Below are 26,923 nucleotides of genomic sequence, written 5' to 3' on the forward strand. Positions count from 1 at the left end.
TAAAGTCAAATCGACCCATTCACAAACTTTTCATCTCCTTGTAGGTATTAAAATTGATAGTGCTTGACTGCTTGCCATAAAAAAAAAAATAAAAAAATTGACATTTGTATCGTTTGGAACCCCTTTTGAAGGTCACTCTTTTAAGTCAAAAGGGAACTACTTTTGGTTTTTAGTTCCACTCACATTTTTGCTTGTCAATTTGATTTGCATGTGATTTCCTACTTATTCCAAGGTTATAAGTAGCCGTTTGGTTATGAAAATTATTTCACTTTGGTGAAAACAGTATGTGTTTGGCCATGAGAATTTCAAATTTATATTCATGGCCAAACACAACTCCGGAAAAGTATTATTTTAATGGCCAAACGGGAAGGATCTCGTATGATCAAAAACCGAACAATTTCTTACTAAAGTAAGATGTGCTTAAATTACGTGTTAAAAGTTGATCTTACACGTTTTGATGCCTCAAAGTCACATATTACAATTAGAACTGCTAATAGCCTAATACTATGCTACCCTGTTTCTATTAAACTACATCATCAATTTTTTGAAAGCAAGTGAATTATATTGTATATTAAAAGATGCTTCGACAGCATAGAAATGTGAATCTAGCTGACGAAACGGTTGCTCAAACGTATCTGTTCTTAGATGTAAAGCACCACATCGATCGTGGTGTTATATATAACACATTGATATGATGAAGCAAAATCGGACAGTTCATGAACAACAACTTCCAAGTTTTCTTAATCCTTTCATGCATTGAAAAATAGCTAGAGTTTTGTTGATATGATGTAATCCCCTTATATGCAAATGAATATCCAGGGTGAAAAATGTGTTTTAAGTACCTACTGTCGTCACTTGTTGCCATTGGCCATCTACTGCTTCATTCCACAATGTCACATTATTGTTCCCATCAGCTACAGCCAGTATGTTTCCAGTCAGTGACCACGAAACTCTCCAAACGGGGGCACCAAAATCCTTCAGCACTTTACCCTGCCATTGATCTCCTTCCTTACCAACAGTCCATATGATCACTCTTCCATCTTCAGAAGCACTAGCAATAGTTGACTTTGGTAGCCCCAAGTTAGGGGCCCAAGCAACATCCCTGACCCAATCAGTGTGCATTTGAAGAGCTGGGAAGCAATCCAACCTCCAAGTCCCATCAAACAGCTTCCACACTTTAACCGTACTGTCACAGCCACCAGATGCAAGCTTCGGAATAGGATTAAGCAGATCAGAGGCTACAAGAGAGCCAGGAGCTGTCGATGGTGCCCATGAAACAGATGTAACACCTACTGGATGAGCCTGATCGATCCGTGATGTCTCCCAAACATCTTCTGATCTTGCAGTGAAAAGGGAAATGTTCCCATCAGAAGATCCACAAGCCAAACAGAGGCCCAATTCGTGAGGAGCCCAGGCTATTGCATTGACTGAAGCTTTATGATCATCAAAAACACGCGCTAAGATCCACTCATTTTGAGCACCTTCCTTCCAGATAATTACCTTTCCATCAGAGGAACAAGAAGCAAGGAGGGAACCAAACTTAGGGTGAGCCCAAGATACTTGCCACACTGGTCCTTGGTGGCCACTCAAAGTAGCCAGCTGCTGCGAGGACGAACTGTTGACCCCTGTTATCTTAATGGTGCAGTCTGAAGACGCTGTTGCCAGACGCTTACCATAGTAATCCATAGCCACATCATGCACCGTGTCAGTATGCCCACTTTCAATCTTCTGTGAAGGCATTTCTTGGTACCTTCAGATGCTTCTTATTTTCTCTGCTAGTTGGCAAAAATCCTGAACAATATCCAAATATGCTGGTTGATAACGAATTCAGAAGAAGATAAAAGTAAGATATTCTGAGAACTAGGCATGTTCGATTTCATCATGCAAAACAAGCTGCACCACAAGATGACAACCTTCTTATGAACTAAATGAAGGCATAGAAAAAAGAAAGAAGGACAAATAGCATAGAATAGAAAATCACACAAGTGGCATCCAAATTGATCTATCAGTGACATCCATCAAAGCAAGCACATTTTAGAAGACCTGCTGCAAATGGACATCTGACTGTGTCAATCAAAAGGCGAGAGACGAAATAGGCAGGATAAGCCTAGATGAACTCTCAAAACTTGGTGATTGAGTTAAATGCAATGGATATATTCACCTATTTCTGCTAAAGTTAGAATTGGCTAACCAATACCGAAGAATCAGAGAAGAAACTTTTGCTCCAATAGCTTCTCATTCTCGTTGCTACCCTTTTAGATTGCTTACAGCTCTTTTGATCTCATTTATGATGCAGAGTCATATTTGCAGCTTCTTATAATAGACAAGTCAACAAACAATAATCTTGCACAGTTCAGATTTCTTAAGTATTCCAAAAGAACAACATCGCTTGTTCGAACTTTTTCTCTATGCTATCTGAGTACGGAAAGAGAACATTAAGTAACAGGATGGATGTCACAAATGTGCAATGTATCATTCAAAGGAAATAAGAAACTGAAGCGTCAATCTCATCTCACTCCAGTAAAGATTACAAGAGTTGTGTTCCAAAATCAGGCAACTGCTTTTTATAACTTTGTTAGACATGGAAAAATAAGACCTAATCATACAAAAACCTCATTGCTAAGTCAGCAACGACATACATAGTGTAATCCCACAAGTGGGGTTTGGGAAGGGTGGTGAGTTCGCAACTTAACCCCTATACCTTGTGAGGGTAGAGAGTCTGTTTCCAATGGACCCTCGACTCATTGCTATTTCATATATATATATATATATATATGATTTATGAAACTAGTAACATGAACAAAAAAATCATTAACATTACCAAAGTTACCTTACATTTCGAGAAACATTCATAAGTAAAACTAATTCTCATATGTTCATATTTAGACATTTAACATACGTAGCTCACTTTTTTTTTTTTTTAAAAAAAAGGCAGTCCGTGCAGTAACACGGTCAGAAAAGGGCGACCACAAGGTTCTATCATACACAGCCTCAACCTTCATATTTTGCCAAAGGCTATTTCCACGACCTAAACCCTAACCGCCTGGTTACATGTCAAACAACTTAAACTGAACTATAAACTTGAGTAATGCAATCATTATAATCTCCATACTTCTAATTTTTTAAGGTCAATTTGACATAATTTTCTTCTTTGTCGTTTACAAATTACGTCTGTTTTGGAAAAAATAGGCATTTGATAACTTAAAAAAATAAAAAAATTTACTCGAATACTTTTTCTGTTTGACTCTGAGGAAATAATATGGAACCAGCATTGGAATTCAGGAATTGAACCACTAATAAAGTATGTCGTGAAGTTGATGCGGCTAACAAAAGGTCTTGAGTTCAAGTCAATTATGAAAATTATTAAGGGAGCGTTTCCCCAAATAAGCCCTATACTGCACTAATTTAAATTAATCAGACTTCAATACTTATACTTTAACGTCGATTGAAAAAAAAAAAAAAACACTGTAAATCAATTTAGAGACGATGACTTACGTTGTGATTTCGCCGGAAAAAGAGAAGAACAAAATCAAAGTCAACTTTGTACCCTGCTGTAATTTTGGGAGTGGGTCCAAAATCCTAGATTTTGGGTCTTTAAAAAATAATTTTATTATCTGGGGCCTACTGGTGATGTAATGTTGACCAATGATATGATGACGCGTAATCACATGGCCCACTAAAAAATTGTCCAATGTGTCAAACGTGGCGAAACGGCACCAGCTCTCGCCTTTGACCTCCCTTGAATTCTTTTTGGCACATAATTTAAAAATAAATTGTGAAATTTTTAGGGGAAAAGGTCATACTATTTTTTTAAATTAAAAATGATTTTTTTAAAATTAGAGTTGCTTTCAGAAATGAATATTAATTCGAGTGATTTTAAAATTTTAGCGAGTAAATTGGAGTGAAATTATAGAAATAATCTTCGAATTTTCCAAATTTCATGAATTAGAATAATTCTATGTACAAACAATATTTCAAAAAAAAAAAAAAAAAACTCCCCGTCTCATTTTATGTTTTCGCCATTTTCTTTTTACTCCGTCTCGAAAAGATTGTATCTTTCCTTATTTAATAGCTATTTAATGGCAGCTCTCCCATTTTATCCTTAGCGGATCCCAATTAATAAGAAAAGACAACTAAAAAATAAATTTTAAATAGAACAATTTTGTAAACATTACAAAGTCATCACTCGTGTTTTAAATTTTGTGTCCAATCAAAAGACGATAAATAAAACGGAATGGTGGAAGTAATAATTGTCCATGACCAAATGGGCACCAAGTAGATCGGACTTTGCAATTTTTCGTTTAAGAGAGTTTACAAGTGATGTTGTAGTTAGCGTTTATTAGCACAGTTAAGTTTTTGGCCAAATCCATCGATAGTCCCTCAAATTTATTCCTAAAATTTACTTAGCCTCCTAAACTAAGCCTTGTACCTATTAAACCCCTAAAACCCCCAAATTTGGTTTAATTGGGAATTTTTTTCCCTATCAGCAAAAAGGTCAAAGTGTATGTTGCACACACGCGATGACAGGGCAAAACGAGCTAATTGAAAGCTGACACGTGGCATTGTGGGTCCAATAATTAATAAAAATTAATTATAACTTTTTAAAAAAAGTATATAAAAATGGCATTGAGGAAATTATTAAAAAATAATTCTAAAGTTATTTTAAAACTAAAAATCAAAAATTGATTATTTTTAAAAAATTATAAAAAAAAATTAAAAATGAAATAAATTATTAAAAAAATATTTTTTAAAAAAAATATAAATTTTTTAAAAAAATGAAAATAAAAAATGGCATTGAGGATATAAATTATGAAAAAAAAATTATAAAATTATTTAAAAAATAAAAATATAAAATTGATTATTTAAAAAAAATTATAAATTTTTTATAAAAATGAAATAAATTATTAAAATATTATCTAAAAGTAAAAATTAATTCTTAAAAAATATAAATCTTTTTAAAATGAAAATAGAAAATGGCATTGAGGATCCAAATTATGAAAAAATCATTATAAATTATTTGAAAAATAAAAATAAAAAACTGATTATTTAAAAAAAATTATAAAAAAATTTTAAAAATGAAATAAATTTTGAAAAAATTATTTAAAAAATAAAAAATTAATTATGAAAAAAATTATAAAACTTTTAAAAATGAAAATAAAAAATGGCATCGAGGATCCAAATTATGAAAAAATAATTATAAAATTATTTGAAAAATAAAAATAAAAAAACTGATTATTTTAAAAAAATTATAAAATTCTTCAAAAAATGAAATAAATTATTAAAAAATTATTTTTTAAAAAATAATTATTATAAAAAATATAATATTATTTTAAAAATGAAAATAAAAAATGGCATTGAGGATATAAATTAGGAAAAAGTAATTATTAAATTATTTAAAAAATAAAAATAAAAACTGACTATTTAAAAAAAATTATAAATTTTTTAAAAAAATGAAATAAATTATTAAATAATTATTTAAAAAATTAATTATTATAAAAAATTATAAAACTTTTAAAAATGAATGGCATTGAGGATCGAAACTATGAAAAAATAATTATAAAATTATTTTTAAAAAAAACTAATTATTAAAGAGAAATTATATTTTTATTTAAAAGATGAAAATAAAAATAGTTTTTTTTTAAATTCAGTTTTATTAAAAAAAATAAAAAAAAAATTGGGGTGCTCTAATGCTTTTGGGGGCCTTTAGTGTTTGAAAAAAAGAAAATTTGTTATTAAAAAAATTTTGGGACAATCAATGCCACTTGACAACTTTTTATTCGTAAATTATTTTAAAAAAATGCTTCTCACGCGCCTCCCACGATGGCACTGCACGCGCAGTGCCCTTTAGACAAAAATATCCAATTGAAATAAAATCTGAGGATTTAAGGATCTGATCAGAACAACCTTTAGTTTATGGATCTGAGTAAATTTTCGTAAAAAGTTTGAGTGTCTATCGATGTGTTTGACCTAAGTTTTTTTATGGATCATCCAAATGGACCAACAAACATGATCAGCTCCACTCAAACATACTTCTAAATTGAGATCAGGTAAATGATGAGGAATAGTATTATTGTTGATATTTCCACATTGATACAAAAAGAATTTTTGAGAAAGAACATGTGAAAGTTATTAGTCATAATGGGCATGATAAACGGCATCTTTTTCTATTTTCCACTCGTTATTTGATTTTTATAGTGAGATTCGATTAAATTTAAAATTGTACGTTGTAGGATCTATTTTGGATGACACACTTTCAATAAGATTTTTTGTGTTTATAGTACCTCGAATGTGAGACTTTTAATTAAAGGTGAAGAAATTTCAATCATCTCACTACAACTCATATCTAATTGAAATAACAGCGGTAGAAGTTAAGAGCAGTGGAAGAATATTTCTGTTGGTTTAAATGATTTTTGTCGCCTGAAATGTTTAAGTTTTTGTGGATCAATAATATCATGCGAAAGTTAATATTGCAAATCTTAAACGATGACAGATTTATCCAAATTCCAATTACACACTCAATCTTTAAAAGTGACTTATTACACCCTGAACTATTTTAAAACATATTATTATCCCCTGAACTATTTTAAGTAGTAGAATTATTACCCTTTCCCCCTAAAAATTGACAACCAGTCATTTGAAATGAGGTGTGATGCACGCGCTGCCACGTCATTGCCATGTCATTTTTTTTTTACTCTAAAAAAAATAATTATTTAACTTTATTATTTTCTTTTTTCTTCCTCATTTTTCATTTTGCTCCATTTTCTTCTTCAACCAATTTCATCTTCTTGGGTCAAAATATATAATTCTTGGGAAAAAAAAATGACGGATTAATGAAGTTCTTGAATGGCGGTTTAATGAAGTTCTTGAATGGCGTTTTAATGAAGTTCTTGAACCTAATTTCATCTCTTTTTGCTCAAGATCGCCATTAATGGTGAATTTTTTCCCATTATGAAAATTCAAAGTTTTGAACTCGCCATTAATGGCTGATCTTGAGCAAAAATAGAGAAGATCGAAAAAATGGGTTGAAAATTATATGTGGGTTATATTGAAAATTATATATGGCATTGTGAAAATTCGAAACTTTGAACTCGCCATTAATAATGATCTTGAGCAAAAAGAGAGAAAATCGAAGTTGCTGAATTTTTTCAAATTTCTTGAATCGGAGTCCCCCAACTTCTTCATTCAAGAACTCATTAATCATAGAAATCTTATTGTTTCCTCACTTCAAGTGTTTCTTGGTTTCGGTTTCGGAGCAAAAAGAATTTCTTGGTTTCGAAGAAATCCATTAATGAGGAAGACGAGGAACTCCATTAATGAGTTATTGAATTTTTGTTTTGAAAAAGAGAAGAAGAAGACAGGACGTGACAATTAAAATTCATTAAAAAAAATAATAATTAAAATATTTATTATATTATTAAAAATAATGATGTGGCAATCAGAAAATAAAGAATTTAAAGTAAAATGGGGTCAATTGACGCTCGCATGGGCGAGTGTAGTCACGTCCAGTGACAGGTCAGCAACTGAAGGGTAATAAATTCAGTAAAAATAAGTTTAGGGGGTTAATAGGTCACTTTTAAAGGTTGAGTGTGTAGTTTAGATTTCGACTAAAGATTGTAGGGCAATAGACCATTTTCTCAAAATAAAATAAAAGGAGTCACGATCTTTATGAATAAGGATAATTTCAAAGACCTTGTTTAGGTTTGACTTTATAACACTAGCAATTCTTGTGATTTATGCTATTACAATTACGTGACTTATTTTAATTTCGTAAAACAATCTTTTAAATTATTAATTATTTCATTCGGAGGCTTGCCTCCAAAGCACTTTGTGATAGGAATATAAGTTTAAAGGTAAGTTCTACATAAGAGTGGTTAAGACAGCATGCTTGTATGGAGAAAAGTGTTGACTTGTCTAGAATATCAGCGTCCAAAAAAGAAGATAGCAAAGCCGAAGAAGCTCAAATGGATGTATAGGTATACTTGGAGATATATTATTAGGGGTGGACGATCTCTATAAAGAACAAGATGAGAAAAATAAGATTGAGATAGTTCAAGCATGTAAAGGGGAGGTGCAAGGATGCTGTAGGTAAGAAATGTGAAAGTGTTTCAAGATATAAAGGTAGGCCAAAAAACACAACTAGAAAAATGTGTTTATACAAGATACGGTACAATTTCAATTGGCTAAAATATTTTCTTAGATATGAAAATATGAAGGTCAAAGATTAAAATAAAATGCTAACAGGTATCAGAGTATTGTCGCACTTAGAGGGGAATGTTAGGGTAGCCTCCTTCGTTTGGTCTTCTATATTTTAACACTGTTATTTAGATGATTATCCAAAAAAAAAAAGAAAAAAAGATGTTATTACATTTATTTTGTATCTTGCAATTTTACTTTTTTTTCTTCTTATAATCATACATCATATACTTGACTAATATACTCTGTCAACCAATCTCTTTTAGTAACTTGACTTTGTAAATATTGTTTTGGTAAAAGAAAAAAGGAAATTTAAAATTCAATTAATCCAAGAGCTCCAAAACACAGAATATAAATGGAATCACTTCGTCATAATTATCTATGATCACAATTTGAACTGATAATATCTAACTGGAATATATTATTAAGAATTGAGATGTTTGATTGAAGAATAATTTTATATCAAGCATTAAAAAAAATATTAATTCACATGAATATATTAACTGAGCATTCAATCTTAATAACAATTTTAATTTAAAATAATTAATCACATTCACCATTAAAATAAATCATTCTCAATGTTCAATTATATTGATTACATGATTTTAGTTAATTCTTCTAATATAATACCCTCGCTTTATAATCTTATATGGTTATATAAATCAGATGTCCCTTGAAATTATTATATTTATAATTTAAATATAAGGTAGGATTAGTCAAGATAAGTATGATATAAAAATCATAAAATTATGGTAATCAAATATCAGCTCAGGAACACGTACGACTCGGATCCACCAATTCGTCTCCATCTAATATTTGTTGTAATTGTCATACGTATGTGTTTTGTAGTGAATGACATGATTCTTGTCTTATCATCTAACTCCTCTCACCTCTTATGTCCTCTCAGATAGTGACTTGGAGGCATGGCAGAGATATATAAATGGATCAAAATCATTTTTCCCACCCAATTTTATCTTAAAAATTAAATTCTCTTCTTAATTTTGAATAATAACTATACTTTTTTTTTTATCTTAATTAAATTTTAAAATTTCTATTTTTTTCTTTATCAACCATTTTTTTATTCTTTTTTTAATTTCTTTAAAATCATCATATTTCCATTTTAAAAGAAAAAATCATATAATAATTTTTTTATAAAAACATAAACATTATTTATATAACAAATTTTTCATAAAAATGTAAACATTATCCTCTAGGAAAAAAAAGCAAGAAATCTATAAACTAATGATGATCTTTATGAAGTAAATTAACATAGTAAAAAAATTAGTTTTATTAATAATAATCAAAACTATAATATTTAATTTACAAGTGAACATAATAAGTAATGCTAATTTTATAAACATATTTCAATGCAGAAAATACAAACAATAAATGAAAGAGATAAGCCTCTAGTACCACCCCGAACTATGGTCAAAGTTGTTACGACACACTCCAACTTCATAGGGGTTCTATTATCCTTTGAACTCAAATTTAACGTATTTTTATCATTTTTTGTGCTAATGTGACACCTTTATTACATAAAATGGAGCCCACATCAAATGTGTCACGTCGTCTAAAATGATTGACAAAAGGTATCACGCTAGCTAAAAAGATTGACAAAAATACGCTAAAATTTAGTGTAATGGGTAATAGGGCCCCGTGAAGTTGACGTGTGTCGTAACAAATTTGATCATAGTTCGGAGATACTAGAAGTTTTTCTCGAATAAAAATAAGGTCAAATTTTAAAGATTATATTTATTTATATAAATTATAAAATATGTAATACTCTATTAATGACAATAACAGATTATTTACTGGTATAGACAATAGCTAATATCGTTTCTTATCACTTGATCCTCATATTAAAAATAAATATTTTAATTTATCTGTTCAATTTGTGAAATCAAGAGAATTGTATTATGTTTTTTTTCTACCCCTTAGTGCTAATAACTATATAAAATAATAGTATAGATAAATTTAAAGTTTTAAATTATCGTTAATAAGGTTAATTTAGCAAAATATACCTCTAAGTAAATTTTTCTTAAGGATTGTATTATATCAACAAAAAGTTAAGTAATACGAAACGAATTTAGTAAGAGAGTGATAAAACACAAAAATATACGCACATGCATGTACATACATATGTATATACACACTTAAGGGTGGGTTGTTTGGAAGCAAGTTATTGCGAGATGAATTATTACAAAATAAGTTGTATTAACATGTATGTGTGATAACTTATCTCAACACTGTGGTATAAATAGTGCGACAAATAATTTTGAGACTACCTAATACATTTAATTAAACGCAGGATAAATAGTCATGAATTTTATCTTTGAATTATTATAATTATACCTCACATCAAACGACTCTTTAATACATATAATACTAAAATAACGATCTTAAAAAATAACATTAATTTTTGTGATAAATTTATAAAAAGTATTAATTTACGTTTAAAGTTAATAAACTTAAATAAAATGCTACAAATATCCATGTTAAAAAAATATTCATTACATATAATATAAAAATATATTACATAAATATAAAATTAAAATTTCAAGGATAAAATAGACATTACATGGGATAAAGGGGGAATATGATTATTGTTCAACATTGAGGAGGGATTTGATTTTTTAATCAAAGTTGGGGTGAAAATCATTTTCACCCTATATAAATCGAAAGGTGATCGGTCGAATATTTTTTATTTAAAAATTATATTTTATAAAGAGATATGCATTTTATATGAAAATTAATAATTAATTTACTCTACTTTATTATATATGTCCAATGTGTTAAATCGAAACTAATCATAAATTATAGCGGTGATTAATTAGACAACAGTAAAAAATTACTTCCTCCGTTCTGTTTTATCCGTCTCAAATTTTCTAATTTAATATCCCATTTTACTTATCAGGATAAGATAATTTTTTCTTCCCATTATACCCTTAGTGTAATTGATTACTCCTTGTTATTAGCATTCTTGAAAAATACTGCAAAGAGGAGTATCATTAAAAATATAAATGGTGCTTTGGTGTTATTCATCCATCAATATTAGAACTAACAACAAGACACAATTAAGAGGGACAAAATGAATAAGTTCTATTATCAATCATTATTTTCTTAATAGCTGTGTCATTTTAATTTGGGACGGATAAAATACGACGGAGGAAGTATGTTAAACAAAACATTATATTTGATGTCATTTGATTTGCTTACAAACAAATTCACAAACTAAATCAAAAGCATAAAAGTTAATTGAGAGAATAATCTCCCACAAATAAAATTATTTAATGACTAAAATATAAAAGTTATTATGTGATGTAATTGGTGGGAGAAGATCTTCAATTTATAAATATCAAAAACTTTTAATCGAGAATAGAAATAACCAGTTAAAAAATAATACTACAATATAAATATAATCTCAAACTTCATAAGTATTATCTTATTAAATTTGAAATTATTTTATTTATAATCACTCTGTCATTTATGTAATATTTAATAATAATGAGTAGAAAAGTTGATTTTGTAGAAATACTAGGTAGAAGTGTATAATAATTTAGGAAAAAATTAAAGGGGGTTATCCGTAAAGTAGTGGTTGGGCGTAGAAACAAAGAGAAAAAAATAAAGAGGATCAGAGAAAATCGAGACGCATGCAATATTTTTCATCATGTTGTCCTCTCTGACCCACGCAATACTTCCCATGCCTCTACTTTTCTCTCCCTTACGTATTTTACTCTTTTGCCCCTTCTATTATTGTATTCGAAATTACATTTTCACTTTTCTTTTCCCGCTTCTTAATCTGCTTTCAGTTTCGATTAATTTAAATGTAACTAACGTAAGGTTCATTATGATTTTTTTTCTTCAAAATTCAAACTCGATACTTCTGATTAAGAGGGAAAGGTCACTACCTAGCTCAAATGGAGATAAATGGTAGGTTGGATGTGATTTTATCACATTATTAATTTCTTTATTTATTTTTTGTAAAATTGAGTATGATAATTTTTGAAAAATATTAATATGTAAGTGTAGATTTTTAAATATGGAATGTTGAGACTGTTTCAATTATATCATTTCAAAATAATCTCAAACATGTAATTTTTTGGTGATAACATTGATAAAAGACTCAACAACAAAAGTCTGATAAAGGGAGATTTGACACACGAAACATGTACGTTCATGCAAGATCAAGTGAAAAACGCATGTTAAAGGACGTGTGTTGTCCTAACACAGGTATCATTAGCTGGTTCCAAAACGAAATATATCATACAAAGAATAAAACTTCACGTTTATTGACATCGGTAATAATTACTTACCATAAACGCATGAGCCACTGATCTACAATAATAATATATGCAATCTCACAAGTGGAGTCAAAAAGTAGTGTGTACATATATTATCCTATCTTGAAAGTTAGAGAGATTATTTCTGATAGCTTGAACTATCGATTCGTTATACTAATTTGTTTCTGATCAAGTGAAAAACGCATGTCAAGGAACGTGACCTGTCCTGACACAGGTATCACTAAATGAGTTCAAAATGAAACATATCACACAAAGATAAAACTTCACGTTTATTGACATCGATAATAATTACTTACCATAAACGCATGAATCATCGATCTACAACAATAATACACACAATCTCACGAGTGGGATCAGAAAGCAGTGTGTACGCAGTTATTATCTTATCTTGAAGGTTAGAGAGGTTATTGACATCAGTAATAATTACTTACCATAAACGCATGACATTGATCTACAACAATAATATACGCAATCTCACAAGTAGAGTCAGAAAGTAGTGTGTACATATATTATCCTATCTTGAAAGTTAGAGAGAGTGTTTCTGATAGTTTGAATCACTGACTCATTATATTAATTGAATCTGATCAGTTGAAAAATGCATATCGAGGGACATGAGCTGTCATGACACAGGTATCATTAAATGACCCCAAAGCGAAGCATATCATACAGAGAAAAAACTTCACGCTTATTGACATTGATAATAATTACTTATCATAAACACATGAATCAGCGATCTACAATGATAATACACGCAATCTCACGAGTGAGGTCAGAATGTAGTGTGTATGCAAATATTATCCTACGTTGAAAGTTAGAGAGACTATTTCTTATAGGTTGAACCACGAACTCATTATACTAAACATGAGCTGTCCTGACACTGGTATCATCAACTGATTCCAAAGCGAAATATATCAAACAAAGAAAAAACTTCACATTTACTGACATCAGTAATAATTACTTACCATAAACATAAGAACCACTAATCTACAACAATAATATCTCACAAGTGGAGCCTGAAAATAGTGTGTACGCACATGTCCTATCTTGAAAGTTAGAGAGGTTGTTTCTGATAGTTTGAACCACCGATTCATTATACCAATTTGCATATGTAAATAAATAAATATCTTTTCTGTCCTAATTCAAGGCTCTTAGCTTGCCGAAACAGACTTATAAATTTAATGATCTTTAATTTAAAATATTTATAGTTTTTAAAATCACATGATCTCAAAACTTACTATGAATACTGAAATTGAAATGAAAATGGAGAGTGTGACTATTTAATTGGCACTCAGGGCATAAAAATCTCAACAGCCTAAAATAACTTAAAATTTTAAAAAATATAAGCAAAATATATAATAGTATATTTTTAAAAAATATAAGGGCATAATGGTCATAAAAAGGTCTTAATCAGAAGTATTCCGAATCTGGTGCAAGGAACAGAGGTCAGCAGAGTAGTATTGGTACTAGCAGTACAGTATAGTATAGGGTGAGTGGCCTGAAAAGGAGTAGTAAAAAGAAGTGAGAATATCCTCCCTACCCCCCACCCCCACCCCCTACCCCCACGCAACCCATCCCCTCAAACACCCACCCCTACTGTCCTAAAGCCGAAAGAAGTTGACAGACAGACCATTGATATACATTGGCTATTCACTAGTGAAGATACCAACTTTCCCAAATCCAAAATAAATACACTTTTCTCTCTCTAAGTCGCTCTCAAATCCGGAGTTTATTACTGTATTTTTTTTTCTCTTGCATTTAACACCCCTTTTAACTCAGTTTTGATTCATTGTTAACCAGTCCAAGATCTCATCATGCCTATAAGATCTTCCTCTGCAGTCTTTGAAAATTTCATAGGTGTCTGCTAGGTGAATTCTTGAAGATGCTGCTGCTATATTTGGGTACTAAAAGTTGAACTAATTCATTGACCATGAAGATTTGGTTCTGGGGTTTCTTTGTTTTGGCTCACGAGGTTTAAAGTTTGGATCTTTTAGTGATTTTTTTCACTTGTTGTCTTTGTTTCAAGATCCACTTTTGGTTGAAAATTTTTGAGCTGAGGTGGTAGGAAGGAGAGTAAATGTATGTTATGTTATTCTGTTTTTTTTTCTTTTTTTGGTAATGGTGAAAGATAAGTAGAGCAAGGGAGAATATTTTTAGTTTATTGGGAAGCTCAGAAATCGAAAGAGAAACAAGTTTGTCTAGTGCTTGACGCTGCCGTTTCAGTTTGGTAATTGGCTTATCTCTTTTAGTATTACCAAGAAAAGGTCACTTCCAACTCCTTACACCTACACAAGACATTCTTATTTTGCTCAAAAAGAAGAAAAGAATAATATAATGCTTAAAGAAGCTTGAATTGTTGTGAAGACAGAGAGTGGGGAAAGAAGCTTTTACTGTGTTTTTCACGAGGGGTTTTGAGTTTTCTTAAGATTTGAAAAGGAAATGGCTTCCTGCAAGGATGGTAAGTCAGTGATGGATAATGGAAAGTATGTCCGGTATACACCTGAGCAGGTTGAAGCACTTGAGAGGCTTTACCATGATTGTCCTAAACCAAGTTCCATGCGCCGTCAGCAGCTTATTCGAGAATGTCCTATTCTTTCTAACATCGAACCTAAGCAAATCAAAGTTTGGTTTCAGAATCGAAGGTATTTATAATGTCTGTTCTCTTGTTAAATCTTACTACTATGCTAAATTCCACTTTAAAGCTAGCTTCTTCTTCTCCTCCTTTTTTTTTTCCCACAAAAAATACATTCTTTATTCCCTTTGTGTTGCATCCCCTCTTTTAAATCCTACCTAAAGAACAAAAAATACATTCTTGGGTGCCCATTTCTACCCATGTTTATGTATTTTATTGCTTAAAAAAAATCCATTCTTGGGGTTCCCATTTTCTTTTCTTGCTAAATATCCTTTCTTTGCACTTTGAAGCTTAGCTTTGTTGAAAAAAACCCAATCTTGTGTTCCCTTGTTTCACCATGTTTAAACATTGTTCTTGCTAATGTATCCATTCTTTGTACTTGGAAGCTATCTTTGTTAAAAAAAGAAAAAATCCAATCTTGGGTTCCCTTGTTTCTCCCTGTTCAATCTTTCTTGTTAAATCTTACCCTTGTACTTTTAAAACTTGCATTTGAATTCAGCTGCATTAAAAAAGAAAAGTTCAATCTTGGGGTTCCCTTTTTCTCTTATTATATTCTCTGTTCAACAATCTGCAGTTCCTTTTTCATTTTTTTTAATCTAATCGTCTGTCTCTTTTTTCTGTTCCTACTAATTATGTGTGAATAACTAATTCTTGATTTTTTTTTTCTTTCAATTTTTGGATAAGTATAGATGCAGGGAGAAACAGAGAAAAGAGGCCTCAAGGCTTCAGACAGTGAATAGGAAGCTGACGGCAATGAACAAGCTATTAATGGAAGAAAATGATAGATTACAGAAACAAGTTTCTCAATTGGTGTATGAAAATGGCTACTTTCGCAGGCAAACTCACAGTGTAAGAGATTCAAAAGCCCTTTTTTATTCCCCTTAAATTGAAGTGTAATTGACTAATTTCCATGAAAAAAGATCTAAATATTCGTGTGAAAATGCAGACACCGCTTGCTACAAAAGATACCAGTTGTGAATCAGTGGTGACGAGTGGTCAGCACCACTTGACATCTCAGCATCCTCCAAGGGATGCTAGTCCTGCAGGGTGAGTGGGATTACAGTTGTTGGGTCCTTTTCATCTTTGTATGTAAACATAGTGCTTTGTGACCACTAGCCTTGTTTTTTGTGTTTGGGGCTTATTGCAATGTATATTTGTGATTTTTTTCCAGACTTTTGTCCACTGCAGAAGAAACTTTAACAGAGTTTCTTTCAAAGGCTACTGGAACTGCTGTTGAGTGGGTCCAAATGCCTGGAATGAAGGTATTTTTTTAATTAAAATAATGCGTTTTTTTTTTACTAATAAATTAATTAACCCATCCATTTTAATTCATCTTGACTCCCACTCGGGGGAATACACTAGGTATGTTGTTGTTGTTGTTTTCATTTATCTGATGTTAAGTAAAAATGGGAGACTTTCGAAATTTGTTATCTTTACACGTACCATAACATTTTGGATTTGGTTACCTGAACTGTTGGATTTGGAACAATTCTAGTTACTAATATTCGATTTTCTTATTAATATACTTTTAGTATTCACATTAAAATGGCTAACTCATATATTGTTTGATCAGATTTCAGTGTGGAACTGAATAGCAGTCCAAGTACATATTATACCAGCATAATAGCCTTTCATAGAAAAACGTCCTTTAGAGAGAAACACAACATTTATCAAATATTTTTTAGTGTTCAATCATTTTGAATTTCGTGTTACAATTGTATTTTATTAGACAGGTTTAGATGATGACAAGTTCATATGTTTTATTTATAGGATGTTAGTAATAAACTAGATGTGAAATTGGAGAAAGTATTGTAAATAAGCCAAGGGTATTATTACAACAAATCTTTATGCAATTTAAAACCAAACATACATTTTAGATTATGCTTGTAAAGAACCTCTAATGTTAGAGATGAGATTACCAGATTTCTACGAAAAAACAATTTTATTTTGTATTTGATCAATATGAGGCCAGATATGTGGAATGCGTATAGGAGATTCTTATGGTTGACAGCCATTCCTTTAGATTTAAGCATAGTTTGTCGATTGATTGATTTAGCTTTTAGCACAAGTAATCAGACACATGCGATGACAAATGCTCATCATTAAAATATGTCTTATAATCCTTCTATTACTTAAAATACTAATCTGATAAACTCATGTGTAATTAAAGAGTTGCACTAGCAAATTTACTCATGTCTGTTATATGTAGCGAATTCCTTTGGCCAGCTATATCAATCAAGGATATAAATTCAATAATTTTTTATTTTCCACGGAAGCTCTTCTTGCCAGTCAATCAATTTGTATAAAAACTGTATCTTATCTTATAGCCACGGAAGAGAGAGTTCGGGCCGCTGCCCTCTTTTGAAGTCATCAGTTATCATTAACGCATAAATTATTGCAAAATTGCATTATAGCGGTTCTGGTATTTCTGTACCACTACTATACTTTTAGTGCATCAGTGTCCTTCCTCAGGCTCATATTTATGATTATAGTTGTCATCCTTCGGGCTTCTATTTTTGAGTTGTGATGGCAAATTGGTGGTACAATACCCCACTTACCATGAGGACATTAATACATCACTCCACATTTTCCAGTCTCATTTTTTGTAGCCATGTTATTTTTGTTACAAATTCTCAGTATTGCTTTAATTCCTCCTAATCATCTCTCTTGAAATGAATAGCCTGGTCCGGATTCCATTGGAATCATTGCTATTTCTCATGGTTGCACTGGTGTGGCAGCAAGAGCATGTGGTCTGGTTGGTCTAGAGCCAACGAGGGTAAGTACATCTGTTTGAAATTTATGTTTCTGGTACTATGAAACATATGAATTTAATTTCTGAGATCCCTCCAGGTCTCCGAAATCCTTAAGGATCGACCTTCGTGGTTTCGTGATTGCCGGACCGTCGATGTTATCAATGTGCTGCCTACTGCCAATGGTGGAACCATTGAACTCCTTTACATGCAGGTACGTTACTGAACTGTTACTTCTCGTGCTTGTGCATTCAGTCCCTATATCCTTCTTGCTGTACTTAAAAGTTTTTGCTTTTAGCTTTATGCACCAACAACGTTGGCACCCGCCCGTGACTTCTGGCTCTTACGGTATACAACTGTGATGGATGATGGCAGTCTCGTGGTATGGTTTCATTATTTCTTGTGTTCTTCTAATATATAATTTCTACTCTGCTAAGTCCCAGGCAATATGTAAATTTCGTTTTCTGATGTTGGTCAAGTGTCACTTGAGTTCCCCAGCAGAAATAGCACTGCATGCTGGTATAAATTAGTGGCTTTTGTATGTAACAGGGTTCTTGAGAATGTCTTCTGTCTTCTCTATAAGCCAAGTGGTGTATCTTCTCCAATTGCAACTTCACATATTTTCGGTTTGTGTATTCTCATGCTTCGTGAACTAACATGTTTCATGTAACAAATCACCCAGGTGTGTGAAAGGTCTCTTGGAAATACTCAAAATGGTCCGAGTATGCCACCAGTTCCGAATTTTGTGAGAGCAGAAATACTACCTAGTGGATACCTGATTAGACCTTGTGAAGGGGGTGGTTCAATTATCCACATTGTTGATCATATGAATTTAGAGGTGAAGTTGTCGTCCGTATGTCCTTTTCACGTTCCCCCTGCCTACTTTGTAGTGTTATATGCCTGACAATATAAATATCTTTAGGCATGGTGTGTGCCAGAAGTGTTGCGCCCACTTTATGAGTCATCAGCAGTGCTAGCTCAGAAGACGACAGTGGCTGTAAGAACTTCTGTTCAAATTGGTTTAATACCACCTCAAGATTAGTGAATAATAATTGCAATCTGGGGACTGAATAGCATTCTCCTTGCAGGCACTACGCTACCTCAGGCAGATTGCACAGGAGGTTTCTCAGACTAATGTCACTAACTGGGGAAGACGACCAGCAGCTCTACGTGCATTAGGCCAGAGGCTGAGCAGGTTTGAATGACCTACCTTTTGATGTTTTCCCTTGTTGTGTTCTCTAATTTTTCTGCCATTCAAACCTATGAATTATTTTGGCAGAGGCTTCAATGAGGCTCTTAATGGTTTAGCTGATGAGGGCTGGTCAATGCTCGATAGTGATGGAATGGATGATGTCGCCATCCTTGTGAACTCTTCTCCCGATAAATTGATGGGCTTAAACCTTTCTTTTGCAAATGGATTTTCATCTATGAGCAATGCGGTTATGTGCGCAAAAGCATCAATGCTTCTACAGGTCTGCTTATTCAATATGTTGTTGCTGAAACTATAAAATTGAATTGGTGATTTCATACTTGTTTAAGTGGATAATTAATGGTTTCCTGTTTGTGTACGTGGATAGACATGTTTGGAGATGAGGAGGATTGGCTGATGACCATGTTGACTTTTCTTTTTTTCTTTTTCACACTGTCGTCTTGTTTTTATTGTATAGAATGTGCCTCCTGCTATACTTCTGAGGTTCCTGAGGGAACATCGATCTGAATGGGCAGACAACAATATAGATGCTTATGCTGCTGCAGCCATTAAAGTTGGTCCCTGCAGCCTACCTGGGGCTCGAGTTGGTAACTTCGGGGGTCAAGTGATACTTCCACTTGCACACACTGTTGAGCATGAAGAGGCAAGCTTAGTATTTATTTAATCTGCATTGTTGGCAATCCGGAACTGTTCCAGTTGGTCTTGTTTGGAGATTTTTGTGGTTTCTCATCCTAGTTACTGATAACGTGCTCCTTTTTTGCTTATAGTTGCTGGAGGTCATCAAGTTGGAAGGCCATTCTCCTGAGGATGCTATAATGCCAAGAGATATGTTTCTGTTGCAAGTAAGTTGTATTTCTGCACGTGTAAATTGAGTGCTTTTTGCTGTCCATTTTGCCACGTTGGTTCATTATAAATGAGACTTACTTTTATTAAAACCATATATTATTTGTTGAATTTATATCTATATCTTGCATTTACGTAAGTTGTGGATTAGGAGAATATCTTTCTATGACTTGAAAGAATATCTAATATCAGGATATCTAGAAAATCAACAAGCAAAATAAAAATATATAATTTTCTGTATGGAAAACACAGGATTCATGTATATTGTGTTGTATGAAAAGGCGGAATTTTATTCTATATGTGTGCTTAGCATTTTTGTTTCAGGGACTTATAGTTAATTTCTCAGGCTGGAGAAGTTCTAAAACCTTGATTAATTTGTCTTGATAGTAATTCCCTATCTCTGCCAAACACAGAAGTCGCTTTGGATTCATATATTGGTCAATACCTTAAGCAGAAGCTGAGTGTGTGAGAATCTTTTTGACTCTTAACATAGTTTGAAGCCACTCCTCTTTTGACCCCCCCCCTCCGCGCCCATTTTCCCTTAGTGCCAAAGTAGGAGAGTCAGGAATGAGGTACTGTGGATTTTGTTTCCTGTCAGACTTTGGTGTTCTTGTGCAAGCTGCAATTTTCTGCTTTTGTTGCTTATTTCTGTGTCTCTGGTACTTGTGGTAATAGAAACTTTGTATGGTTATTGACAGCTATGTAGTGGAATGGATGAAAATGCTGTTGGAACCTGCGCCGAACTCGTATTTGCTCCTATCGATGCCTCGTTTGCTGATGACGCACCATTGCTTCCGTCTGGGTTTCGCATCATTTCTCTTGAATCTGGAAAGGTTAGCATTTGTATTCCAACCTTTAGTGCTTATTCTTTTAGGTATTTGTTTTTGGCGTTTGTTACTTTGTTATCCTCGATGTGTTTTGCTAATATGCAACTTGGTACAGGAAGCGTCCAGTCCAAATCGCACCCTTGATCTTACTTCTGCCCTCGAAACTGGTCCAGTGGAAAACAAAGTGGCCAATGACCTACACACTGTTGGTGGTACATCTAGATCTGTCATGACAATTGCTTTTCAATTTGCTTTTGAAAGCCACATGCAAGAGAGTGTTGCTTCAATGGCTCGACAGTATGTCCGAAGCGTTATTTCATCTGTTCAGAGAGTTGCCTTAGCACTTTCGCCCTCTCACTTGGGTTCTCATGGAGGTCTTCGTTCACCATTGGGGACTCCTGAAGCACATACATTAGCTCGCTGGATCTGCCAAAGTTACAGGTTTGTGACTGTGTTATATACTTGCATGTGTGTCTAACACATGTACTGATTTTCATGCCGTCGGCTGTTGTTCTTCTCCTCTACCAAACTCTAAATGATGTACATGGTGTTGTGGAAGCATTAGTTGGTTTAAATGTACAAAGGTTAGATTTTCTGGTTTCATCACTCAATGTGATGTATTTTTCTTGGTCACGTTAAAAGAAATACTCAACCTTCCTCTGTACCAGAAATGGTTCACCCTCTTTTTCTTTAGCTTGGGTTATTTCTGTGGTTTCTGAATTAGCAATAGTTCAACTAGATTCGTAAGCAGTTCTTCAACGGGACTTAAGTATGAGGAAGATCGACGGATGTTTATTTGTGTAATTAAATTCTGAGTTTAACACGAGTCTCCGTTGTGGACATTTTTCCTTCCCTCTTAAGGTGCTTTTTGGGCGTGGAGCTTCTGAAAGCAAATACTGATCAAGGAAGTGAATCAATCCTCAAAGGCTTATGGCATCACTCAGATGCTATTATCTGCTGTTCTGCTAAGGTTTGTTCCCAAATCCTCTTTTGATGCTGCCCTTTCTCATACCTTGAAAAGTTAAACATTCGTCAATTTAGGATTTGACCACTGTTTTTTGGTTGCGAGTACCGCACCAATTAGTCCTTCAAGTCCATAAACTTTTGAGTTCAATATTTATGCAGGCTTTGCCAGTTTTCACATTTGCAAATCAGGCTGGTCTTGACATGCTTGAAACAACCTTGGTTGCGCTTCAAGATATTACGTTGGAGAAAATATTTGATGATCATGGAAAGAAGAACCTCTGCACTGAGTTTCCACAGATAATGCAACAGGTTGGTACTCCTTTTATGTGGAATAAATTTAATATAGAGATTTGATGACGGTGAGCTAATTTGAACCGTGGCAAACTGATCAGCTAGCCATTGAAATAAAATCAATTCTTGAAAGGTCCGCAAACACTAACTAGATAAAATATGCTTAGTTACCCTAGTAAATCGATTAGTGAAAGGAGCCTCAGTGCCATGGTAGGTGTTGCTTTGTTTTGACGAGGAATTCGCTGGTTCAAAATGCAGAAACATCATCATGCATAAATGCAAAACACAACTACAAATGACCAATGTTCTTCGACTCTCCCTGATCCCGCACATACCAGAATCTTCTGTACTGATTTGTATTCCATTTTATCATGACCGCTGCAGTTCCTAATTGCTGTATTGGCTTAAATTTTTGACAGGGTTTTGCATGTCTACAAGGTGGAATTTGCTTGTCAAGCATGAGCAGGCCTATTTCTTATGAGAGAGCTGTGGCTTGGAAAGTTATGAACGAAGAAGATACTGCTCATTGTATCTGTTTCATGTTTGTCAACTGGTCATTTGTTTAAGTTACTTTTGTTTAGATCTGTCTTAAAGGGATCAGCAAACCAAACCTATGAACCCTTAAATATCCTTTCTTAGAACCATCTTGAACTAGTTGTGCTTGTTGAAGCTTAATTATTATCAAGACTTAAGCTACTCAGCAAAACTTTGTGCTATGTCCTTTGAAAGCTTATGCTTCTATAAATTATCTTACATCTCTATGCGATACGTTTCTATTTGCTTGCTGAATTATAACTACTTTTCTATGTGCTTGCTAAATTATATACTGAGTTCACGCGGTTATATGCCATATTATTCATGTATATATATACGTATTAACAGCAAATTTGAAAGGCAAGGTTAACATATATTTGATATACTGACATGAACCGCAAACACGACTTTTAAAACTTAGACAAACCTAAACCTAAAAATAGTAAATACTAAATATCCTCACAAGGTAAAAGGATTTACACCAAAGTTTAGGATAGTGCATACGTTATTGCAGAAGGTACAACTCAAGGAAGCGTATCGATCAGGTTGCTATATGAAGGTCATTCATATCTTTAGTAATGGCAGGAATACAACTATTTGTTCTTGCAATTCCACCCTTCTTTGGCATAATTCTGTCCTTTGGACTAATAGATTTTGCCCTCATAATTCCTCCTGTATTTTTCTTCAACATTTTTCTCATGGCTTCAGCTTGTGAAAGAACTGGATAAGCCCTACCAAAATTGTTAAACTTGTTACAAGCACTCATATGAGTAGCTAATGCTTCTTCATTTTTGCCTCCATTCTTTTGGGCTTCTTCTTTTACTGCATCACCACAAAGCCCACATATCCACTTACCTGAGTACTTTTTTCGAACTTGATCGACGTATTCAGGGGTGTACTCATCGCTCATGCCACAACACTCGCATTTCGCGCTTTCTACTTCGGATATTGGAGGTATGTTTGCATCGATAATCGTGTCATCATCGTTCATCCACTCGTACGAGATTTCGGACATTGTCCTTTTTAGACTCTCGTTGGAGAGTGGAGATGGTTTGTTAAGGTTTCCAACGGTCTCTCCAGGTGGTGCCATTTTGATAAGAAAAACTTTTGGAATATTATGAAAAAAAATAAGACATGCAAATGATTTGATGTAAAATGATGAAGTGAGAGGTTGCTATTTATAGTTGTTGGCTACTGTTTTGTTCTCTTCAAGTTTGGAGCTGAAAAGGTTCAAAAGTTGTGGACCATGGGAAATTACACGTCACTTTTTATTTCCATCTTTGTATGAATTGTCTTGAATGTGCTAGATTTTCTATTTATTTTAATTTCTATAATTTTTCTTTTAATGCTATTATGTTGCTAAAAAGAAAATTCCTATTATGTGAAATTAGTAATATGAAAAAATCGATAAAAGAAATTGCTCAGATGGTAAACGTCCTTCGCCTTCAATTCTAAGATTGTAATTTCGACTTATCAAGGGAGTGAAAAGGTAGAAGAAGCTCGTACGATAGACTTAAACAAAACTAAAAAATAAGATAGACCGCTAGAAAGAACATAATATATTAATTTCACTAAACCTAATATCTAAAAAATCAACCAGTGACGAAGCTACATTAACTCTTAACCTTCAAGGGTGGTCACTCAAACATCTTTCGTCAAAAAAGTATATTATATATATAAAAAATAATACTATATGTATAAATTAAGCATATAATAAAGTTTCGATCACTCTTAGCTAAATTCTTAGTTTTGCCATAACTGTATAAACTAAAAAGCAAAGTAGTCTATCAGTATCCACTAGAAAAAGAAGATCAACTTTGTTGACATGATCACAAGTTTGCCTATTTCGACCATTCAATACAAATTAGTGCTATTTTTATTTTTTTTAACCTTGTTTTGTTCCTTCCACAGGAAATGAAACGTATGCAATATTACTGAACTATCAATATCCCAGTAATATTCCCGTGAAACATGCAGTAGTTATCATGTTATACATATAACTTATCATAACTAAAATTAACCTCTACCTCTACTTTTTTTAGGTTAAAGCAAATGGTGGTAGTCTTTAGTTGTGGCTGAATTTAATTGATATTCTTGGCTGTTACATGTCCAAGTTAAAGTTGAGAAATATCTATGACTGATCCATTGCTTTCCTTCTATTCATGTGGAGGTGAATGCAACAAGAGAGTATGTAAACATGATTGTCTGTTGATGATAGCGTTTGAAGGGTCTAAGTAACAGTATTATATATGAAAGGACTTTGTAAATCAGTTAATGACATCATTACGAACATAATTAGCAAAATTATAAACTTTAATTGACCATTTCAGTCATTCTAAAATTGGGTATTAAGGGTTGGGTAGTTGAGTAATTAATGAATGAATGGTCATTAACTCGTCCAAAGATTACTTGCAATGAAAGAATGGAGAGTTTGTGGATCATAGCACATCGTCTAACTCCATGAAGTTTTATTTTGAGTTAATACACCAAATTATAACTTCGAGGGGGCTCGGGTGAATCCCATGGCAACCACGTAGGTCCGCTCCTCGTTAATTTAATAACGTTAATTTAATAGCATTTTAATTACGTTAATTTGATAACGTTAATTTAATATACTACTTCTACCATCCTTAATAACATTAATTTAATAACGTTTTATTAAAATTATAATTTTTTTATTATTAGTATAGTTTCATCTTTAATTTAATATTTAAATAAATAATATTTAGATATATTATATGACTTAAATTCGTCCTCTGCTTTATAATATATACATACCCACTTGATATTTTCATATGAGGCTGACCCGCCTAATTAATAAATCTCCAATATTGCTCTTTTTCCGCAATGACAAAAGAAATTAGATGCCATTTTCATATTTGAGCCAAAAATAATGAAAAAATAATAGTGAAGAGTCATTTAAAAGTCATATTTGTGCAGTTTTGAATACTTAAAGGTCATATTTGTGCACTGTCAAAGTTTAAGGACATATTTATGTATTATGCCCTTAGATTTTAAGCTGGACGCGCGCAGTTTTGCGTGTTGATCACGCGTTTTGCCACGTAAGATTGGAGGTTATATTTGTGCAGTTTTGAATAGTTGAAGGTCATATTTGTGCGCTATTAAAGTTTAAGGTCAAAGTTATAATTTGATATCACGTTTTGAATCATTTTTATGTATTAACTCTTTTATTTTCTTTATCATAACTTATTGTAACATATCCAAAAAATAATCTTTGTTATAAAGAAGAAATTTTGACAAGATGTCTTATAGATCAATTTGGCTAACATATCAATCTAACTTTTAGATGAATTGAATTAGGTGAGTCGAAATGACTGAACAAATATAATGGACAGGTCAATGGCCAGCCCAAACTGGCCCCAACAGGATCATATTTTCATGCAAAATTTTCGAAAGTAGCAAGTTAAACTTGTAATTTGAGAAAGTGTTGTTATTTATTGTAATTAAGGTCTTAAGTATGCTAGTTTTGTAATTTACTAATCATCAAGAATGTAACAAAGCTACGAGGAAGTTTCAACAAGCCCATTAAGATGTATAGCCCATAATATGGAATTGTTTCAAAAAAGCCCATCAAGATGTCTATAGGAGCCTGTGATATGAAAAGGCCCATTAAAATGTCTATAGGCTATAAGAAGGAAAAATTACACATTATAGGTAAAAGGAAATAATTTAATAATTACATGGTATGGTTAATGTTTTAAAAGATGAAAAAATTGAAGTAGCATACTTAAAATTTAAATTATGAAAAATAAAAATACTTTAATGAAATTACATTGTGTAACAAATATAACATTATTTTAAGTGTGATCTTCCACTTACTACCTTTGAGAAGTTATCATGTATAAGGTTCCCTTTTTCATACCACTTCTCTTTCTCTTTTCTTTAACTGATTTTCACTTTATCTTTTATTATTTGAGATCTCTTAGATTTCTCTTTCAATTTTTTTCCTTTTTCATAAATTACTCTTATTTAAATTAGTAGATTTTTTTTTTAAATCAAACCCAATTATGAAGATTATTATCTTCATGATATTCAAAATCTAAAAATTATCACTCTCTTATATCTCTAACTTTTTTTCTCTTACTACTTTTTTCATTTTTTCATTTTAATTTCTTTTTCTTTTTCATTTTTTTCTTTCCATTTATTTTCTATCTTCTACTTCTATTTTTTTTCCTTTTTTAGTTTTCTTATTTTTTCCTTTCTCATATTTTTTTTGTTTTCTTCCTCTTTTTTTTTTCGCTTTTGCTTTTACACTTCTATTTCTAGTTTTTATTTCTCTTTCTTTCTTTTTTTTTTCTTTTTCTCACTTTCTTTTTTAGATTTTTATTTTTTGTTTTTGTCTTTTTTTTTTTTTTTTT

The 26,923-nt window shown here is 32.3% G+C and overlaps 3 protein-coding genes across 4 annotated transcripts; 1 reads left to right on the forward strand and 2 right to left on the reverse strand.

The window, feature by feature from the left end:
- Window positions 1-641: 641 nt before the first annotated feature.
- On the reverse strand, window positions 642-3,574 carry LOC107861804 (protein transport protein SEC13 homolog B). Of its 2 annotated transcripts, XM_047410129.1 has the most exons (3): window positions 3,496-3,563; window positions 2,162-2,415; window positions 642-1,791 (listed from the first exon to the last, which is right to left on the reverse strand). In XM_047410129.1, the coding sequence occupies exon 3, from the start codon at window positions 1,738-1,740 to the stop codon at window positions 835-837; it is 906 nt and encodes a 301-aa protein (XP_047266085.1). In that variant the 5' UTR covers window positions 1,741-1,791; window positions 2,162-2,415; window positions 3,496-3,563; the 3' UTR covers window positions 642-834. The 2 variants fall into 2 exon arrangements, with proteins under 2 accessions (XP_047266085.1, XP_016562657.1); XM_016707171.2 differs by lacking the exon at window positions 2,162-2,415 and having other exon boundaries at window positions 3,496-3,574.
- A 10,396-nt stretch (window positions 3,575-13,970) lies between these two features.
- LOC107861803 (homeobox-leucine zipper protein ATHB-15) lies at window positions 13,971-22,771 on the forward strand. Its single transcript, XM_016707170.2, has 18 exons — window positions 13,971-15,133; window positions 15,813-15,972; window positions 16,070-16,170; window positions 16,295-16,385; window positions 17,804-17,899; window positions 17,974-18,087; window positions 18,172-18,255; window positions 18,556-18,711; window positions 18,796-18,870; window positions 18,962-19,068; window positions 19,153-19,345; window positions 19,541-19,726; window positions 19,851-19,925; window positions 20,625-20,759; window positions 20,869-21,194; window positions 21,615-21,723; window positions 21,879-22,028; window positions 22,430-22,771. The coding sequence occupies exons 1-18, from the start codon at window positions 14,931-14,933 to the stop codon at window positions 22,574-22,576; spliced, it is 2,508 nt and encodes an 835-aa protein (XP_016562656.2). The 5' UTR covers window positions 13,971-14,930; the 3' UTR covers window positions 22,577-22,771.
- A 130-nt stretch (window positions 22,772-22,901) lies between these two features.
- On the reverse strand, window positions 22,902-23,691 carry LOC107865812. Its single transcript, XM_016712007.2, has one exon. The coding sequence runs from the start codon at window positions 23,632-23,634 to the stop codon at window positions 23,086-23,088; it is 549 nt and encodes a 182-aa protein (XP_016567493.2). The 5' UTR covers window positions 23,635-23,691; the 3' UTR covers window positions 22,902-23,085.
- Window positions 23,692-26,923: the final 3,232 nt, after the last annotated feature.

This window comes from Capsicum annuum, chromosome 3 (assembly GCF_002878395.1).
Source record: "Capsicum annuum cultivar UCD-10X-F1 chromosome 3, UCD10Xv1.1, whole genome shotgun sequence".
Taxonomy (NCBI): Eukaryota; Viridiplantae; Streptophyta; class Magnoliopsida; order Solanales; family Solanaceae; genus Capsicum; species Capsicum annuum.

What these genes read in the sequence shown, in the direction of transcription:
- LOC107861804 (XM_016707171.2), bottom strand. Translation starts at nt 1,740, where the DNA reads ATGCCTTCACAGAAGATTGAAAGTGGGCATACTGACACGGTGCATGAT.
- LOC107861803 (XM_016707170.2), top strand. Translation starts at nt 14,931, where the DNA reads ATGGCTTCCTGCAAGGATGGTAAGTCAGTGATGGATAATGGAAAGTAT. An exon ending in AAGCATCAATGCTTCTACAG is followed by an intron (nt 19,346 to 19,540) that starts GTCTGCTTATTC and finishes TTTATTGTATAG; the next exon opens with AATGTGCCTCCTGCTATACT. An exon ending in TTTCTCTTGAATCTGGAAAG is followed by an intron (nt 20,760 to 20,868) that starts GTTAGCATTTGT and finishes AACTTGGTACAG; the next exon opens with GAAGCGTCCAGTCCAAATCG.
- LOC107865812 (XM_016712007.2), bottom strand. Translation starts at nt 23,634, where the DNA reads ATGGCACCACCTGGAGAGACCGTTGGAAACCTTAACAAACCATCTCCA.